The 21858-nt window shown below is 38.7% G+C and overlaps 1 protein-coding gene across 2 annotated transcripts in view; it reads right to left on the bottom strand.

Annotated features, from left to right (window-relative positions):
- The window catches only part of Spef2 (sperm flagellar 2), a 177051-nt gene that overhangs the window by 19699 nt on the left and 135494 nt on the right, over positions 1 to 21858 (bottom strand). For both annotated transcript variants that reach the window (XM_032898792.1, XM_032898791.1), the window contains 4 exons: positions 16240 to 16435; positions 14431 to 14559; positions 11440 to 11578; positions 8893 to 9122 (listed from right to left, as the gene is read on the bottom strand). In XM_032898792.1, the coding sequence (XP_032754683.1) occupies positions 8893 to 9122; positions 11440 to 11578; positions 14431 to 14559; positions 16240 to 16435 (694 nt within the window). The remainder of the gene's footprint in view (positions 1 to 8892; positions 9123 to 11439; positions 11579 to 14430; positions 14560 to 16239; positions 16436 to 21858) is intronic.

Below are 21858 nucleotides of genomic sequence, written 5' to 3'. Positions count from 1 at the left end.
CCTCTTTGGTCTGGAAAAAAAAAGTAGTCACTTCTGATTGAGCAAATGTTGAAACTGCATAATTCTTAGGTTAAAGTCTTCTGGCCACAGGGTGGTGGTGGCACATGCCTTTTGTCTTAGCACCCGGCAGGCAGAGTCACTGGCGTCTCCGGGTGTGAGGCCAGCCTGGTCTATAGAGTCAGTTCCGGGACAGCGAGGACTGTTAAACTGAGAAACCTTGTCTTGAAAACCAAAAAAACAAAAGCCAAAAGAACAACAACAAAAGCCTTCTTTGAGATTCTGTTTCAAAAAGGCTAAAATTTTAAAAGCACCATTAAATTTTATTTTACCCAATTAGACACATAAATAAAACACTTCATATTTTAGTTCCAGGCACGGGAGATGACAGCCATAACAAAGGTAGCGCCTGCCTCTGTTTGTCCTCCAGTTAGTGATGGCTTGCTTTTGTGACTGCAGGGAGAATGGGATGGCTGAGTCAACGATATTGATGGTGACAGTTAAACATAAACTAGTACTGTATTTCCAACTGCCTTGCTCTTGTACGATAATATATTTTAGCATTTCTAAGAGACACACCTACTTAGATTCTTATTCCAGATTGCATGCACATGCACTAGAAATAGAGAAAAAAAAAAACTTAAAACAAAACCAAAAAACCAGCAGCGGTACCTTTTAGAGTTATGGGAGACCAGTTCTATATATCCTTGTATCTGGGAGGTGCACGGCAGAGAGCTGTTCTTTCTTTTAGTTGTTCTTTTTATTTGACATAGATTCCTAAAGTTTCCATTTGCATCTGAGTTTTCACTGTATCTGAGAGTCCACTTGAACCTTATGGTTTATTCTACTCTTTAGAGAAATGCAGCTATCACTTTAAAATGTCAGTGGTTAAAAGCACACGCACAATCCCATGTTTGTAAGGTAGTGGTTTGAGTAGTAGTAGTTCACCCTTATTCTCTTGATATAATGAACCACTGACAGGTAATTCCATGATGAATTTTGTGTCATTTTAATTTTACTGAAGTATTTGTTATTAGTCAGGAGAACAATTCCAGGGGTAAAAAATGCCCCTTTAAATAAAGGTTTAAGTGAGACCACACTGGGTTTCAGATATAAGACGTAAATCAGCCATGTTATTCAAGATGGAACCACAAACAAAATCTACTAAAACTGCAAAGAGCAACAAAGCACTTGCAAATTCTGGTGATTGTAAGATACGTTCTCCTGGTCTCTAATGGTACATTAGGAAGCAAAATGTTGCAAAACGGCATCTTCAGTGTACCCTAGGAATTGTTTATACGGAGACCTTAGTGTGAAATGTGGAAAACATTTTAACGTTTGACCTTGTCATTCGATGTCCTAGGCATTTAGGCATATGACTTTCAGATTCCACAGGATGACAGCTTCAAAGATAAAGTTTGTTCAAAGATTAATTAAAAAAACTTTCTATCAGTTTAGCCTGTTAGCTACCCACTGCAACTAGAGTTAAGAATAGTCTGGGAACAGGAGTTGGCTGTATGGCAAGTCTAGATAACCACGATCAGCAGTGTGCTCGCCCTTAGAGAAAACACACCAAACGATGCCATTGAAATACTGCCTAGAAGCACCAGCCTCCACTGATGTCCTGAAGCAAAAGCATTAAACACATAAGCATAAGAAAATGACCCTGGATTTGTTTTCTTTTTCTTTTCTTTTTTCTTCTTTTTTTTTTCTTTTCGCTTTGTGTCTCTTTGCATGTTTGGAAAATGCCAAGTGTCTTTTGTGTTTGAGGCAAAGACTGGCTGCGACTTCGATTGTTCTCGAGTTAATTTATTTTTGCTGCCATGTGTAACAAAGTCAACCTAAGTCACACTGCTTGTTGCTTTCGTCTTCGCTCTCCGAGGTCGATGGGCTGTCAAGATTCGGTCCCCTGTGAGCGATCCGCCATTGTGTCTGTGAATTCCATAAATGAATAGCTTTCCTAGGGTCAAAACTGCTAATGTTTGGAGAGTTCAGCTGAATGGTTAGGATGTCTGTCATGGTTTCAGTCTTGATTTTCTCCTCGGTGCGTGAGTGGGTGCATTTCATCTGACTCCACCCGCGTTCTGGTTCTGCCGAGCTGGCAGGGAGGGCCAGCACCAAGTCAACAAGCATCAGAACATTCGGATACTTATGTGAATAAGTGGAGTTTACAAAATCCCAGGTCAGCTTTCGAATGTTCTGAAACCTAGGAGGGAAGATGAAGGACACGAAAGATTGAGAGACCAATCTTGTATGAAGGTGCTGATACACGTCAGTCCATTCAGTTTGCTTTCTTACTGACCTGGCATATATTTCTAATTTTAACGTGCTCCATTCGGTATCTACCTCATCAGTTTTCACACTGGCAGCTTCTAGAACTGGTTGGTAATGTGAAATCAGGATGGATATCTCTTTTACTCCAAATTCTGTAACCCATACACATAAACAAAAATGTCACATAGCTAAAATAAATTCACGCAATCAAAAGGCACTGGCTTATTTGGTGCCTATGGGTTACCTTGATTCATCTTTGTAGGCCACAGTCTAAAGCTTCCAATCACAGTTGCTCTCACCACATCAAGGCTGGCATCTCTAAAACAGCCTCGCAATCTCTCAATAAGATGTGTTAAAACCGCCTTTCTCACGGTCGAAATGTTTTCTTTCCCCCTGAGGCTGTTACCGTGAAAGTGTGTGGTTGATTCCACCCTGCGTTCTTTTGGCCCTGGTCTGGGAGAAGATCACCCGAGGAAAGAATTACATGAAGGCAAACCTGGAAAGCAACTCCCCAAGTCAAATCATCTACCTTGACAGACCCTTAGAAATCCTCAACCTGTCACCTTGATTGATATATCTGGAGCATTTCCAGTGTTGACTCCAAGGAAGCAAATACATCGGCAATGGAAGAATTTCTGTTCCTACTGGCATGGGACAGAAGGCTAAGGATACTAAGGATGTCTGTCAGGAAGTGAGCAAATTTGATGATGTCCGCTCGGAGAATGAGCTCTAGAAGTCTGTTGGCTGTCTGTTGACTGGTATCGTCTTTGCCTTTGCCTACCTGTAACACAAGTTGGGGATGATATGGTGGGCACTTCTGTATGTCAAGAATCTTACTTCAAAAAGAATTCAGTAAATTTTTTCCCGATGTTTTGGAAACCACACTTCAAAATTACTTACTGAATGCAGTTGCTGGACAATTGCTGGGTATCCTTTGAGAAAGTTCTGGAGGGCTGCTTGCATTCCATGAAGCCACCGCCTCCCTCTTATTTGAGAAGGCATCACAGGTCGGAGGTGGAGGCCCCTGAAGGCAGTTATCAGAGAACTCTTGAGGAGAGGAGAGTTGTGATAGAAATGGTAAATATCGGTGAGGAGTGCCTCAAGGTCGTTGTAGAGAGGGACAGTCTGGAACATCTCTCTGTAAGACAGTTCTAGATGATGTGCAAAGCAATACATACTTTGCACACATGGCTATATTTCTCTCAAAAGCTGAGCCACTCTGTTCTCTCCCTCTATTCCGGGGTAATCATCGCTTCCAAAACCAACCAGCTTCTTCACCAAGTCTTGGCTTGACAGCTTAAGATGAAGATTTGTCTCTAGAGTTTTCTCAATAGCATTTTTTATCGTTAAAGGGTCCTTTCGTTCTACTGGCTGTATCCCAACAATCTGGCATTGCACTTTTCCTGCATGTGCAAATTGAACATAAACCATTTTGGCTTCCTTGCCTCGACTGTCTACAGTCCCATCAGTGATGACAGAGAAAAAGTTACTTTTTTCTAGTTTTTCTCTTAGGTTTTTCCTCTCTACTTCAGCAATGAAATATGTAAATGTTCTTGCTGATTTGTTAGTTCTGAAGACTGGGCCAATATCAACACCCTTCATATCATCCAACTTACACATCCAAATAAAATCTCTGAGGGAATGTCCGGTCTTTACTAGGGCATGGCATGATCTAAACAAGTTCTCCACTCTTCCCAGAGTCACTTTGCTCATGGTCCTTACCATCAGTTCAGTGGCAGCTCGGTTCACTGGAGAATCACTAGTTGCTTCCATGAGTGATGCCTTGGCGTGGGCTTCACTGAAGTGATGAGCACTGAGGAATTCAGCTCTAAAGTTGTCCGTGCCATAGAAAAAACTTACTGTACTCCCCCCTGACTTTACCCCATGCTTACGACACAGGACACAGAACATAAGGTTTAATAGCTCATCATACACAAGCCACGGGTATCTTTTAAGCCAAATTTTCAAAAACTGATGATTTCTTTCCGGTAGGTAGGAGTCAACTTTTCTTGACTTTTTCTGCTTTTTGGTGACTGAAATCCCAGCATCTGGAGAGTCTTTGCCTTTAAAGAAAACTCCATAGGGTTATTTAAGAACTCCTCTCGTCATGTCTCTGCCCATCTACATCCACCTCTTAATTACATGTAATCTTCTCATATAATATACATAAGAAGACACATGTCATATATAAGTATGATAAGTGTAATGAGTATAGGGCTAATCATTTTTGTATGGGCTGCTTACCTAGCAGGGAGCTTGTTCTAAAGAAAACAGGCTTTAATTTTCAGTAGCCCCAGTCTGGTTGTAGATCTCAGCTGGGTTAGGGGAGACTTGTGAGCCTTTCTCTCATCTATGCTATGGTATTGACTGGCATGGTCTTCTACAGGCCATGTTTAGACAATCATACCATTGAGAGTTCATGGGTGCAGCCTCCCTGTCCTATCCAGAAAACACTATTTCACAGCAGTTCTCCCAGTCCTCTGACTCTCCCAATATGCTTGCCTTTCTCCCACACTCAGCAACAATCCATTTTTATGTTGGAATCGTAGAAGCAGCGTGAGTAAACATCCAGAGAATTAGAAAGCCCCTCTTACCAGTGACGTAACAGGAATTATCAATGAACTTTTTTCCTACAACAGAACAGGGTGTGTTTTCTAAAGTATAATAATTGCTAATTTTCTGTAGTCTTTATTTGTTATGTCCTACATTGGAATTTGTTTTTGCATGTTGATTGACTTATCTACTTCAACTTTGATTGGATAGTTGGAGTCAGACAGTTATTTTCCAAGTCTATTTCTTGTCAAATGATTGTCCCACACTCTTGGGCAACTTGTTTAATCTCTCTCTGCCTCATCCCTTTCTTTGTAACATTAAATTAATGGTACTTTAAGAAATTATTATGAAGATTAAAGTTAGTAAAATATTTTAAAAAATTTAAGTGAATACAAATCTTCATTTAAAAGATGAATAGATGACTAGGAAATAATGTTTAAAGTGACATATATGATAAATTGTCTTTATTTGTTCACTATACAGTTTGGACATATATCAAATGTCACACTTCCCCAGGAATATGAACAGTTTTCATGCATCAGTTAAAAAAATGAGACCCAAACCATGCCATTAATGATGGAACATGTATATACGTTGTAGTAAACCACTTTCCACAATGGAATAAACCTATAACTTAAATACCAATCTGTATAAAATATGAAGCAGTCTCAATAATAGTAGTGAGTAAAAGGGGGCATATCAAAAATTGATTCTTTTCATGTCAAATTATTTCATGTATTTATGTCATGAAGGAACCATGAGAACATTCTGCATGTGAGACTTCATAAAGTCATTAACTGCTATTAGGAGAGCTATCACCTGGAGTTATCCTGGAGGGAGAAGGTGGAAGCAGTTACTTGTGAGCACAAAACCCGAGTGATCTGAGCTTCCTACATTGGTGTGGCCAGTCCACATCAACAACTTGTACTTTTAAAATGGGTAAACACTTCTGAATGGACATAATGCTGCAATTAGTTTTTAAAAGGCAGGTGTTTGTCATAGAAAAAAATGAAAAAATACAAAAAAAATAAATAAGGAAAGCCAATGCTCCACAAATAGCAAAAATAAATATGATTATGTAAGTAATATTTAAAGCAGTGTAAAACAACAGTGGGCTAGGACACCTAAGATTATAAATCCTTGGTAATTTATGGGTGTAGCCGAGATGAACCAAGTCAAGCCAAGTTCCTGGTGTAGCTCAGAGTGAGCACTGTCAGCATTTGTAGCCTGACTCCTGGTGATAGTAAAAAATGCTGTGCTGTTACCGCTGAAATGCGGAAAATGGGATGGATAATACATTTTCCTACTCTTTGGAGCAAAAGCAAAAGCAATGACAACAAACTTTACCTCAGCCAATGAGACAACAACGTGTTTAGCATACATCTAAGAGTAAACACACAGAATACATATTCTTTTCCAGTGGAGTGTTGTTTGTCCACACTATGGTCAAAGTCAGACCAGAACTAACTTTGAATCTTCAAAAACCTTACATCTCATATACACCTCTGAACCTTCTATCTGAATGACAGCAGTTATCCATGTATGGGTTAGCTGAGTATGCTGGGGCTGGGGCAACTCCTCTGATAAATACCTGTCATCTATTTCCCTGCAGTTTGTACAACTGGAGAAGGAAATGCAGGCCAGTCTCCTCACCATTCCCTCAACCTCTGCCCTCCTCTATGCTTTGCTCTACATTTTCTAAAGCATGTTCTTTTTCATGTAAATACCCCCTATATCCTTGTCACCAAATCACTCCAGGCTTCTGTAGATTTGCTAATATTTTCTTTTCTGGACCAGCCTTGATCACTGCACAACCAATCTCCTTTATTTTTCACTCATGGGCCCTTTCCTAAATTTCATATTCTGTCTCAAAATTAATCCACCGCTTAGTATTATACTTTTCAAGTCACATTCTATGCTTTCCCACAGCAAATTATTTTCTTTCAATTATGATTTTAAAATGTTTTAGCTATTACTTACATTCTTCCTTCCCTGCTGATTTTCTTGTAGTTGTTTGAATAAAAATGGCACTGTAATATCATATATATGAATGCTTAGTCATCAGGGAATGACCCTACTTGAGAAGGATTAGGAGGTGTAGCCTTATTAAAGGAAGTATGGCATTGGGGATGTGCTTTGAGCCCAAGTCAAGCCCAGTGTCCCTCTGTTCCTAATGCCTGTGGATCCAGATATAAAACTCTTAGATACTTCTCTAGCATCATGTCTAACTGCATGCTGCCATGCTCCCTGACAGGATGGTAATGAACTAAATCTCTAAAACTGTAAGCCAGCCCCAATTTAATGCTTTCTGTTTTAAGTGTTGCTATGGTGTCTGCTCACTGCAATGGAACAGTAACCAAGACATCTCTCTCATGTTTCATAATTGTCTGACAATGATACAACTTTCTTATATTCAGGAAAAATTATATCTGGACATACTTCTATTTCAATATTTCTAGTTCAAATGTTGATTAACTAAAGCCATGTGCTATTTAATTTTAGACTCTAAGCTGGAATGTAATCTCTGAATTTGAGTATATATTGAAGAATGTATTAAAATATTCACCATGAATACTGGGATCTCTTTTGAAAGGAATTATGAAAGCCTTATAATTTTTAAGTCTGCTTCCACCTACTTAAATGCCTCCAAATGCTTTTTGTTAGGCTGCTAATTGGACAGTTTCCTCTCAGTCATCATCCTGAAGGTTTTAAATGTATTATTTTAGAATTTTACACCCATATTTTTATATAAAATACAACATCGACAAAATAAACACAAGCACTAGTCATGTGCATGATATATGTACACATTTCATGAAGTCACTCATACATACACAAAGTAAAATAAAAATTTAAAGGATATTGTAAAATCCAATAAGGGGAAAGAGGATGAAGCCTTCTTTGCTAAAATGTAACAGGATTTGTGAGTTGTCTTTTGACAAAGTTGAAATTTTGGTTCCTGTTGGCACCCACATTAATCCTGTTCAAATACTGCCAAAGTAAATCTATCCATAGACACATTGTGTTTTTACACATTAAAGGGATAGTGACTTCTCAAGCTATTTGATGTGCTCATGCATGTCAGTGCATATCTTCACCCAAGGAAACGCACGTGCACCTTGCCACCCTTTGGCCTCAGCAAAGAAGCTTTATAGACTATAGCGTGAATTATCACTTGTTATCAATGATTTTTGTATGGATTTCTGAAAATATTGTGACTAATTTTCAAAAAGTGATATCGTATTTATATTACAGTGCACTGACTATCTCTAGGGAAAAGAGATGATTTTCCAATAATTAGGACATTGGGAGAAGTAAAATAAACCTATTTATAAGAAACAACTTAGTTCAGACATAACATTGACAAACTTTAAATTAGCAGAGTGCAAAATATACACGGCCACAGACACATTGCTTAACTGCTTTTTGACTGAGTGTACAGTTCTGATGATTATAGATGAGGATTCTATACACACATTAGTTTGAACTACGGAGGATAGCAATTGGTGGGATAGCAGAAGGCACAGAACTGTAACGACAAAATGTGAAGGGATTCAATAATTTGTATGAAAAATAAATTATGCACTCATGTGAGCAAATTAATTAGGAAGTGTCTACCAGTAACTCATTTGGTTCTACTCAAGATCTATGAAGCATTGAAAGAACAGGAAGTTCTAAGAGGGATTCCTTCACTGCTTAGTATCCCCCGCTGGTTAGACAAAAACACAAATTTGGGATTCTTAATTCATCTCTACTTAAAAGCATAAAGATTATCTCTCAACTGTCAGATAGAGTCTAATTTACCAATATGCCTCCAAGAGAGGAGGAAGACAGAAGACAAGAGTCACCAGGGCTGGCCATTGCTACACTGCTTGATTGTCAGTCACTGTGTCTCTCCTTGCTTAACTCAGATAATATTGTACCAAGCAAATACATGAAAAACTAGAACAAAGTCTGCTTGTACTGCCCTGCATTCCAACAGAACTCAGTTGTCTTCTGGCCAAGTGATGACCACTGTGAGCACTTCTGATCATCTTTATAACCCATCAGTAGCAATTCCTTTCTTACCTTTAGGCGCCATATCTAAGAACTGATCTCGAAGATTATCAAGCTGTTCGATTGTTAGGGTGCCATTTTCTTCCTTTTCTACCGGTGGTGGGCGGGTTGGTGGAGGAGGGTCTGGGAAGACTTTTATGTCTCCGTTGATGTAGAAGTCTTCTTGGCTTAAATAAATCTCATTTTGAATTTTCGTAGCTGTCTCAATGTGGTAGCGAGCTACATCGGTCAATTTCTGTATACTACAAATAGAAAAACGAACGAGGCAATCTCCATTACAGATTCATTAGATTAATAGTTAATAACACACACAGAAGCTCACACATTATAGGGTAAGTTAGATGATTCTATAGGCATTTAAAACGTTTTAAGGCAGGCTACAAAGTTGTAAAGATAGAAACCAAAATATTCTCTTATTAAGAAAGTAATGTAGTTCAGTTTTATGCGAAGCTGAACAAGAAGAAAGCCTATTAAATTTTGTTTTATTAGTATTGACGTACACATTCCTATATAAGAAAGATTATATCAAAGATTAGATTATTTTTCAGAATAAGTTGATACGGCAGATCACAGCTTGATAACTGTTAGAAGAGCTCAGTTTATTTGGAGGCAGGATAAAGTGCAAAGTAAATCAAATTTGGTTATTTACTTCCAGAAAAGCAAACATAGCTTTTCTCTAGCTTTATGTCAAAGAATTTAACTTTACTTAAGACACACTTGGCAAAGTGGGAGCTTCCAGTGTACAACAGCCAGAGCTGGATCAGGTGCCTGTGAACATCAACATTTAAGGGCTACCATGGTCTAGAGGAAGTAGCAATGGGTTGAGGGGCTCATCTAGATCATGTGCTTGACATGGTCCATGGTAAGACAGGTGGCTGTGAGTGGTTTATCCTTGAAAGTAAACTGTTGACATTTACTCCCTCTTCTATGATGACTTACAGGACAGCACACAGGTCATGGATACACACATACACAATATATACATGTAAGAGTTAATGGCCTAATTGAAGGCAATTTAAAGCTGTTTTAGATGCTAGACATAATTAAGTGTACCACTAATGGAATGAAGGAAAACTCATGTCTTGATTTGATGGTGACGACAGAACACCAGGAGAAAACTCATACCTATTCTCTTTATATGATAAGCAACAGGTGTTTGTATGTTGACGCTTTAAAGAGCATTATTAGCTCCTGTTCTTGAATAGGTGCCTTGAATTTAACTCCTCAGTGCTCTTTGTGAATTTCCACACAGTATTTGCTAATTAGTTTGTGGTTCGGAGTGTTCTTGTGCCTGAGTCTATGTGAATGAACAGTGTCTCCACACAGACTGACACTTGAAAAGAACCAGGATATCAAATGACTGTGCACCACCTAGTGGAAGGTTACTATGAGGAATTTCAATACAGAAGAATGAAAAGGCCAGGAACATAGATTTGGAATTCAAAGGGACTTGACAGTAACCTCTCCCCCTCATTAGAAGTTACTTTTTAACTTCACGTTTTGTGATTTCTTGTAGTCAGGGTACATCACATTATAGATTCAGAAAGCAGAGATGGATACAACATAAATGTGAGAACTATGTGTTTATCACACAGAATTAGCATCCATTTGTGCTTAATGGACAGACACATGGAAGGAAGCCATAAATCCTAAGAACTAAGATGAAACTCTTACACTTATAAGTGGCAGACACAGACTAGGGCCACAAACTAATTGCTATTGACCTGGCCGTCCAGCAATAACATTTGTTTCTACATAGTGGTAGCAAGGTTATGGGATGGGAATGAGTATTTGGATATTTTTGTTTATGTTTTACTTTTTGACTATTTTCTATTATGGAAGAACAGCACTGAACAATTGGGCTAAAGATTTTTAGCAGAAAAACTTTTATGACGAGACCAGAGAAAGCCAGACAAAAAGACGGTAACAGATAGTAATTACTGCTTCTGAGAACATTTAGAATTTGATGCCCACTCTCACACAGCTACTAAACTCTTGGCAAATGTTTGCAATCTACCCTATAATATACATATTACAGAATTGAGCTCAAGCTGAAACTGGTGGAGTAGCCTAGCTGGAGTCCTTTCTGTAGATAAAGCTGATGAGGCCTGAGCAATTAGACCCAGTATTCGTTGGTGGATAATTTGGGATCTTGGTTTCCTGGATTAAAATTATATGTAATATTACCATGTAGACTGAACTCCCACAGTGAAAATGATATTGCAATAGAGCCCTCTGACACACAGGTTAGTGCAGAAAAATACACAAATGTGATGGTGGTGTTCATTTTGAGTGTTTATAACAGGTTAGCGCGTGGGGTGGGTGGCAGACATATAGATACAAAGAGAAATACACAGAGACACATATGTGAGACACTTGTATACATGAGTGTATAAGTGTACATGTATGTGTGTGAGTCTCTCTCTCTCTCTCTCTCTCTCTCTCTCTCTCTCTCTCTCTGTGTTATAATTTAAATCTTTGGACATCTTAAACACCCCTGTCAAATTTTGCATTTCTGGCATTTAGTATGATTTTTGTTTTCATTGAAGAGAACCTTACCTGGCCATTTCATTCAAATATCTCTTACCAAGCCATTTTTCCATGAACCTGTAAACCTCAATCACCTTTGTTACTAAATCTTCCAGGACGGACAAAGCTTTTGACTTTATTAGTTCAAGTCGAAATTGTGTGGCTTGTTCTATTTAAAGAGAGAAACTGGATGTTAGCTAAGTAAACTGAACTTAGAAGGAGAAATATTATGCTTCTTATTCATGTTGAATTTGTATTTTGCAGATACAGGAACACAGAGTGGAGTTATTTAGAAAAGGGAAGTACGAGGAAGGTCAAAGGAAGGAAGGCAGAGGGATGAGGGGTAGACAGGGTCATAGTATGTCATACACGTGTATAAAATGATTATAATGAAACCTAATGTGTAAAATTAATATACAATATAAATAAAGGGAAAGGGGGTCTTTAATACATTATATCTACATTATTCTTACAGAAATCAAACCCACTTCCTATACCAATCGTACTTTGGTTTATGAAATTTGATTTAATTCATGAATATGGGTAAGGTGGTGACCATCTCACAGAGATGCAAAATGAGGTGCGCTGTATTCTGAGAATTTAAACTAAAGTTATTCATGAGCTTTAATAAGTTCGATACCGGGGTTGAGGATTTAGCTCAGTGGTAGAGCGCTTGCCTAGCAAGCGCAAGGCCCTGGGTTCGGTCCCCAGCTCTGAAAAAAAAGAAAAGAAAAAAAAATTCGATACCTGGAAGATGAGGTATTGGTTCTTCCTTACCTACACTATAGCTTAAACTATGCTCTCTCTCCCTTCTTTTCCCCATTTCAATTCCAAACCCACCCCTGTAGCACTCAGAGTCTCCCGAGTCAACTCCCTTCCTACAGTTGCCAGGGCAATGACAGTTCCGCTGAGGATTCATTACCCCTCAGCTTCCACAGGGAAGCGACCTCATCTTTGTGGAGTCGGGGTCTATTGGACAATCCACAATCTGGCTTCTACCTTCCCAGGTCTCCTCCATCCTGACGTAGCCCTTGTGTTTCATGGCTTCTCATTGAATAGTTTTTCTATCTTCTTTGCTTTGGAACACATCTTTGCTCTCTATCCCTGCCCCTGGCTTGTCTCCTGAGCCCATTTTCCCCTACTCTTCTGGTCCAGTCCACATTAGTTCTGGGAAGTCTTTGTCAATGCCTCCCCACCTTATCCCATAAGCACATTTCCACCATCACAGAGTATTTTAAGTGACTGCTTTTATCTCTCTTCTTCTAGCTTTATTACTGTTTCAGTTTGCTTTTTTAAAGCTCATGCATATGCACGTGAGTCTCTAGCCACCATCATAGGATGAATCCTGTGGTGGAAAACTTGATAGCTTTTGTAGCATGAGGAATCACAACTCCCTGGCTTCTGATTTGTTTTCCTAAATTAACTGAATGGTTGGTGGCCAGGAGAGGGGTGAAGGGAGAGAGTAGGAGAGGAGCAAGAGCACCCTCCACCTCACCACGGACAGGTTCACTGACTTGAGCCAAAATACAATCTTGGCTCATCTCAAGCTGGACTACTGGAGGATTGCTGATGGAGGAACAGAAACTTGTTCGTTTTATTCTTCAGGAACCTACTGTCTGCAAAGAAGAGTCACTTCCTAATTGATATTTACCACATACCAAAGGCACAGATGGCAAGCCCCTCCCCCACCACCCTGAACTTCCAAGGTAGTCCAGTTCAAAGACAGACAAATGGAAGCAGAGCCCCGACTCCTGACCCTAGTATATGGCGTTTTCTGTATAGCCCTGCCCCTGCCTTGGCTCTTGACAATCTGACCTCCTTTTCTCATGAATGCTTTGGACATCCCCCAAAATCTCTGGCTACTCTCTCTCTCTCATATCTCTAACAAAAACCGTCTTCTCATCCATGGATTCTTTGTTTTGGTGGCTTTTCCATGCCTTTGCTTACATTATGGTTCTGTCAATGAGGATACTGGCAATGGTTCCTTTCCATAGACTATCTTTGGTCTATTCCTAATATTCTAAATTCTATATTGATTTGTACTAATCAATCTCTTTGGGAGAATGTGGGAGAACAGGTCTTGCAGTCATTTGAGTATTGGGAAGAAAGTCCTTAAATTTTGGAGGGAGAAAGAGATGAGAAGACTAACTGGTTTTTGTTCCCATAAATTCACTCTTAGAACTTATGGGCTTTGGACAGGACTTTCTTTGTTTGTCTTTTGAATATGAATTTTTGCCTGCATAATATATTTGTATATCACATGTGTGCCTGGTGCCAGCAGAGGTCAGAAAAAGGCATTGGATCCAGTATAAACTGGAGTTATAGGTGGTTGTGGCCCACCATGTAAGGTGTTAGGAACTGAATTTGAATCCTCTGGAAGAACAGTCAGTGCTCTTAACCACTGAACCATCTCTCCAGCCCCAGGACTTATTTTTCTTAACAAGAGGAATAACTTACCTTTTTGTGATATTAAATCATTTGTATTAGGCAGCTTCTACCTAACCTGTACAATCATACCAATTTGCAATTTATTTTTCTTTCTAGTCTTTGAAATTTAAATTACAGCCTTTGCTTTCTTTTCCTTCTCTTCCTAAACCTTTCTGGCAGCCTGCAGATACTTTAAATGAGATTACTTAGGGCACCAGGCACAGTACTGCACACCTATAATCTGTGCACTAAGGAGACAGACATGGGAGAATTGTTAATTCAAGGACAGAGAAGACCACATAAGAAATTTGAAGCCAGACTGGGCTACAAAGTTAGACCTTGTCTCCATCAATCAATCAATCAATCAATCAATCAATCAATCAGCTTAATTAAGTTTAATTAAGTCCAGAGCCATCTAGCTATACAACAGCATAGTAGCCAAAGCTGGTTTTATGGACAAAGAAAAACTATCTGAATGGTGTGTGTTCAGTCCTTCTGCTTGGGTTCTAGGACTTAGCCTGAGGCTACTGAAGAGTCCTGTGTGGGTTTTTCGGCTCCACTAAAAGCAAGATCTTACTCTATTCCTCCTCCTACCTTCTGCCTGCAGGGCGGCAAGGTGTTCTTCCTTTATCTTGAGCTTCAGCTCATTCTTCCTTTCCATTTCAGCCATTTCCTCGGGCGTTATTGTGACGGGACTGACTTCTACCACGGGGGATGATTTACCTGAAACATAACTGAGGTGTGGTGAGTAAATTACCAACATACGAGTTTGTGGACGTGGCTCTTGGTCCACATGACTACACAGCAAAATTCGTACAACCAGAAACTGCTGGAGACTTTGAAACAAGGAACTTTGGGCTCCTTGAGGTGGGCAGTGAAAGATTTATAATGTTTCATTGAGAATTTTATGAGCTTCGGGGCAGCATTCATAAACAAAGCATGTTGTGTTACACCCTAAGAAAAGAACGAGGTGTAGACTGCAGAAATAATTACGGAATTTAAAAAAATGATAAAATCAGGGTTTGATGACAAAAATTGTCAAAGTTCATAATATGTAGTTGACAGTTGATATTAGTCCCTTGCAAAATTACCACTTCCTAAGAAATTCCTTAGAAATTTGAAAGTGGTTCTTATCTTCTTTATTTGTTTTGTTTTTTGTTTTTTCTTTGCAAGAAAAGACCAACAAATAATTTCATAAAGTTGTGGATTAAATGTAGTAATGCTCAAGAATATGCACCTGAATTAATTATCCTTTAATTTGGGCCCACCTACAAGTATTTTGATGACTATATAAGCTAGTTGGAAATTGAGAGTCTGTTAACGTTTGTTGATAATCTACCCAAGGCAATGGGATCCTATTTCAGGCCCAGTTTGTGAATTTCTACACAGTTCAGTAATTGTTCTTGAGGGTATGGTCACAAGGAGCTGAAATCATGTGAAGGAAAAGGAAGCAGAGTAAAGAACTGTGAGGGGATCAGTAGATTTGTCGCACTAAGAGATGGATGTATAGATTGCAAATAAAGGAGAGGTTTAGCCTCTGCATCTGTTTTATCATTAAATTATAATTAAAAGATTAGACCTGGCTGCTTACTCTAGTAAATAAATCTTTCCTTTAAGTGCTGAAATGTTTACTCGTTAGAACATGACATGAACTAAAGTGGCATGTTCTTTAGAAACGTATCTCTAAATCCCTTTGCTTCCAGAGTCATCACCACCCTCAGTGGTGATCCTAACCCTCGGTGCCTCTCCCTCTCTTACCGTATGCTTTGGCATCCATCATAGAGTCCTTCCGCATAGGTGGTGCATAGTAAACACACCGTGGCAATCTGTCACTGGGGAGATTCTCCTCATGTGCTTTCTACCTTTCCTTTTCTTGCCTCAAATTATATATAAAAAAACTGTCCACATAGAAATGTTGAGAAGATAAGGTAACATTCTGTGCTGCTGCTTAAGCTCAGTGGGAGGTGTTATCTCTCTGCCTGTTTTTGTTGTTCTCTCTTCAAGACTCTGAGGCAAAGATTTAGGTAGGCATGTGCCAGTAGAGAACAATTTGCTTAGATTCAAGTACCCCTGAGACCTGTAAACACACAGCTTTTGACTTCTGCATCAGGTATTAGCTCCTCTGCAGAGACATCCCAGGTTATGAGTCATAACATGGTTAAAGCTACCTTGAATACAATTGCTGGTTCCATCTACTATTTGCTAAAACAAACTAGGTCATGCCGATATGCGAGGTGGTTTGCCAACTACAACCACAGCCCATAGACACTTGGGTCTATAGTTTAAAACGATGACTAGCATTCAAGTGGCTTAGAGGCTAACATGCCTGGTTAATGGTTTGTTTCCTCTTGGTAAGAAGAGGTTTGAAGTGACCTAGGGACCAGGTCCTAGTGCCATGAATACCTTTTCCTTTCTTTTCTGCCGTTTTCTTCTTGGGCGGTTCTTTGTCCTTCTTGGCCGGCTCTTTCTCCTTCTTGGCTGGTTCTTTCTCCTTCTTGGCCTTTTTGTTTGCACCCGACTGCGGAGACTTTTCTTTAGGATCTTGTTGGGGTTGTTCCTTTTCTTCCTCTGCGAGCCTTTGATGAATTTCAGCAGTCACCTGTACGGTATCAGTAGTTCAGTTAGGACGGCAGCCGGCAAATATGAAGGTCACTTGGATTTAGTCGCTTAGATTCCACTACAGCCTCATTCCACTGCAGACAATGATACCCATCTTCTCACCCTTCAAGGTGCACACAGTTCAAGTGCTATCCCCCTGCAGCTGTCTGAAACGAGGCTTTTATCTCCTTAATCCACCATTCCACAGGTTCCTTTAGTTGTATCTCTAACTAGGCTCTAAACTAGACTCCATTTTAGGCTTGAAAGCCATCATAGAGTAAAACCAAACTTGACTCAATCCTGTTTATGATTAAATCTGTTTCTCAAGGATTGAGTTATGCCCAACCTGTAACCTTAACTACGAACACCCCTGTACTGCCCATCACAGGAAACAGGAATTATGTCTTTGTTTTAAAAGGGCATTGTTACTACTTTGCTATGACCACCTTGTTACAACCACCTTGTTACTACCTTGTTATGACTACTTTACCACTATCTTGTTACTCCCTTGTTATGATGACCTCGTTATCACCACTTTAAAACCAAGTTTTTGTTTAAGGATGCTATGACCAATTTGTTGTGCTTATGTTCTGCTCCTGTAATTCTGGCTATTTGCCTGCCAAATTCCCTATTTGGAAACCCTGTACTCCTTCCTACACTATAAAAACACATGTTCCACATGTCTAAAGCTGATCTTCTGAACCTTGCCTTATGGAGAGACAGTTCATGTGCACAAATAAAAAAGCTTGCTTTAATTAAGTTGGCTATGATTTGAGTTGGTGGTCTTTCTCTTCATATCTGTCAGATTAACTACTTCTGTAAATATAGCATTGAATTTTCTTCTAAATTTCTGTTATCTGTTGCCTTTAGGACAGGCTTTTTTTTTCCTACATCAGTTTCTCTTATAGTTTCCTCTCCATTGCTGTGTTAAAAACACCATGACCAAAAGCAACATGGAGAAGAAAGGGTTTATTTGGTTTATACTTCTCAATGACAGTCTATCATTAATAGAAGTCAAGTTAGATTCTTAATCAAACACAGTCAAAAACTACAAAGGGACAGAGGGACATGGCTTATTCCTTTACTTCACATGGCTTGCTCATTTTGCTTTCTTAATCAAGCCAGGGCCATCTGCCCAGGTTTGTGTCCTCTCATACTCATTTTACCCAAGGACACTTCCAACAGAGTTGCCTACAGGACAATTTCCCAAATAATATTGCCGCTTTTGAGATGCCTCTAGTTTATATCAAGTTGACAGAAAAACAACCAGCATATTTTTCTTAAACTTTTATTTCATCAATGCTCTATGGATTTTTTTTTACATTTTAAACCTAATTAAATGTTATCCTAGGAAACTGCACTATTACCAAAGCATGTCTGTTTATATATTGTGTCTGTGCACTATCGATGACATGAAATACAATTTTCATGCCCCTATAGTCAGCTCAGGAGAGTGTAGGTTCTACGTCAGTTGAATCATGATCACTTTAATCCTGGGTTTTCCATTCTAACTCTTGACACCCTCTCAGAAGATTCATTGCTTATGGAGATAATATCTGCCACTAGCTAATGTCATAGTCCATAGCTTCTTCTTCTGACTTTCTGTGTGTCTCCATTGTAGTTAGCACCTCTCTTAATTCCCAGAGATGTTTGGATTATAGTTGTATTATCAGTCCATGCTAGTCACAGATGGGGAAATTCTTCCCTCACACTGAGGAGAGAAGAAACTTTCACCATCTGTCTCCTTTAAAGTGTTCTATTTACTTCAGGTTATAGAAAGTCTTGTCTCAGGGCTACATAGATAAACTCAGAAGACATTATATACAAATGAAAGACTTAAGATACTAAATAATCTCTCATACACATACACATATGTAAATATATTGAACTTATTAAAGTATAGAGTTGAATGGTGACTATCAGGGGTTGAGATGGATAAGGTATAAAGAAAATGTAATTACAGGGTAAAAGGTCTTAGTCAGATGAAAGAAACAAATTCTAATGGCCTATTACATAGCATGGTTACAGAAGTTAATAACGTATTTTATATTTGAAAATTGCCAGAGAAAGAAATTTTAAATGCTTATTCCAAAAAAATTGATAAGAAGGTGAAATGATAATTGCATTATTAGTTTGCTTAATCATTTTAAAAATGTCTACCAATATCAAATGATAAGCAAAAAAGAAATATAATTACTGTTTGTAAATTTAAAATTTAAGATCTATCTATCTATCTATCTATCTATCTATCTATCTATCTATCCATCCCATCCATCTATAGAAAATCTCTAAGGGCTATGCCACCCAAGTCCTTTCTGTTTCTAGAAATACTAGAACTAAATACTAAGTCCACTGGACTCTGGGACAGTGAAGACTATTTATGAGAACTGAGAAAAGAGCTCAAAGAAGGATATAAAACACACATGCATTTTGGAAGTCAGAAAATTAGAGTCAATAAGATTACATGTATTTATATAAGCACTTGGGAGGTCCAGATCTGATCTGATTTGCGAGACTAGTAGAATGAGAATGAAAAAGAATAAGGGAGATACATATATAGAAATCTAGATAAGGCCTAGCTCCCTTGTTTGCAGAAATCCTGCAAGTTGCTGTCTTTTCCAGACTTTTGACATATACTTCATGCCTCATTGCCTGGTATGTAACAGTCTCCAATTTCTCCATGGACTTTAAGCCTCATCACCTGATAATGGGCTTTCATATTCTTGCTTATTTGTAGGTCTTACGGAAGATGATGTTTGTCAACTGATAGATTTTTTCCTTTAAAATTGTGATATGCTACAGTAGGCCTCCTTGCTACAGGAGGACAATGTCAACTGATAAATTTTTTCTTTTAAAATTGTGATATATCACAGAACAATCTTCCAACAAAGATCCAGTAAAGCTTCATAGAAAAAGCCAGTTTGGTTGGCTTATTTTTGAATCCCCCCCCCCACAGATGACCTTTAGCTAAAAATGGATTTCATGCTATCTACTGTACTTTCAAGTTCTTGGTAAAGTTGAAAGCTTGATTGTTAAACAACCCCCTCCCTTTAAATTGCAAGCAATTCATTCTTTTAAATTTGCTCTTGCAAAGTAGTATATGTTAGCAATTTCCTCTAAAATTGACTTATCTCCTTGGCAAACAACCTTGTGATGATGATGAAGGCAATGATTATCCTTAGCAGTTTTCTTGTCCACCTTTCTCAAAGATCTCAAGATCTCTTTAAAAAATCAGCAGAATTTAGAATACGGCCTTTAAAGTAGGTTCTAAGGTTTGTAAGGGCTTTAAAACATAATGATTTGACATTGTGGTGTTAAATATGACTTCCCTGAAACCATTACCTACCTATCAATTAGAAAGTTTTGCTAAAAATTAACATAGCATACAAAATGAGTAGCTTTTAGTAAAATTGCTCCTTAGGAAAAGCCTGAATCAAAGTGCAGTTCATTCCAATTGCACCAATCTCATTTAGAACTGTTTGCCTACGTCCATTTTCTGAATCACACCTCTCTCATTTGGAACTAAAAGTTCCTTTAAATGTTTGTTTTCTAACAAGTCACAATTTAATCATTCAAGGGTCTAGGTGCTAAACTCATGAATAACTTTTAATTTTTTGTCTGCTTTTAAATGTATGATGTTAGATTTATAGAATATATTACAACATATATAATATCATATAATATAATTATATTACAACATATTCATATATAATTCATACCTAGATTGAAAATGATATTAAATAATCACTTTCCTCTACTTGCTATGAGACATTCCAAAATACAAAAGAAAAATGTGCACTTTAAGGTATATTTCTAGCTCCCTGCTGCCAAATCCTGTGGGAGAGAGAGCTGAACACCAAGAAGTGAGGGCAATCCTGAGACTGCAGGGCTGGACAGACTGCCACTTCTACCCACCTAAGCCCACATCCCTGGCCCAAGAGGAACCTGCATAGTGCTTCTGGACACAGGGATACAGGAGCAGTCAGCCACAGGAGCCTCTTGGTCCAGATCTGCTCCAAGATCTGAACTGAACCTGTCAAATAGCTCCCTGTACCCAAATCCCATGGGTGGGTGGGAGGGGGTAGAGCTAAACTATCAGAGGTGCAGACACTCCTGTGAAACCAGAGGATAGTACTCTCTGCCAACATTCCCGACCAAAGAGGAAAACGCCTTGTGCTATCTGTGCCCTCTGTGCACAGGGACCTAGGAGAAGAGCTAAAAGCCAGTTGCCAGGAGCAACTACACGCCTGAGAGCAGAACACTTTGTTCCCATAACTGGCTGAAAGAAAGCAGGAAAACAGGTCTCCAGGAGGGCTGACAGCCAGGCCCACAGGAAGGTCAAGCTATCATCAGAAACAGCAAGACAAGCTAACACCAGAGACAACCTAATGGCAAGAGGCAAGCACAGGAAATAAAGCAACAGAAACTTGACATCATCAGAGCCCAGTTCTCCCACCAAAGAAAACACTGAATATCCAAACACACCAGAAAAGCAAGATCTAGATTTAAAATCACACTTTATCCTGATGATGGAGGACTTTAAGAAGGTCATAAATAACTCCCTTAAGGAAATACAGGACAACACAAGTAAACAACTAGAAGCCCTTAATGAGGAAACACAAAAATCCCTTATAGAACGACTGGAAAAAACAACCAAACAGGGGAAGGAAATGAACAAAACCATCCAGGAGTTAAAAATAGAAATAGAAACAATAAAGAAAGCACAAAGGGAGACAACCCTGAAGATAGAAAACCTAGGGAAGATATCAGGAGTCATAGATGTGAGCATCATTAACAGAATACAAGAGATAGAAGAGAGAATCTCAAGAGCAGAAGATACCAGAGAAAATATTGACACAACTGCCAAAGATAATGTAAAACGGAAAAATCTCCTAACCCAAAACATACAGGAAATCCACGACACAATGAGAAGATCAAACCTATGGATAATAGGTATAGAAGAAAGTGAAGACTCCCAAATTAAAGGACCAGCAAATATCTTCAACAAAATCATAGAAGAAAACTTCTCTAACTTAAAGAAAGAGATGCCCATAAACAAGAAGCCTACAGAACTCCAAATAGATTGGACCAAAAAAGAAACTTTTCCTGTCACATAATAGTTAAAAACACCAAATGCACTAAAAAACAAAGAAAGAATATTAAAAAGCAGTAAGGGAAAAAAGGTCAAGTAAATATAACAAAATAAAGGCAGACCTATCAGAATTACACCAGACTTCATACCAAAGACTATGAAAGCCAGAAGATCCTGTACAGATGTCATACAGTCCTGGACAGATGTCATACAGAACATAAATACCAGCCCAGGCTACTGTATCCAGCAAAACTATCAATTAACATTGAGGGAGAAACCAAGATATTCTATGACAAAACCAAATTTTCACAATATCTTTCTATAAATCCTGC

The sequence above is a fragment of the Rattus rattus genome, chromosome 3 (assembly GCF_011064425.1).
Source record: "Rattus rattus isolate New Zealand chromosome 3, Rrattus_CSIRO_v1, whole genome shotgun sequence".
In the NCBI taxonomy this organism is placed as follows: Eukaryota; Metazoa; Chordata; class Mammalia; order Rodentia; family Muridae; genus Rattus; species Rattus rattus.
Note: the sequence above shows the minus strand (reverse complement) of the source record. Positions and strands in the feature narration are given on the sequence as shown.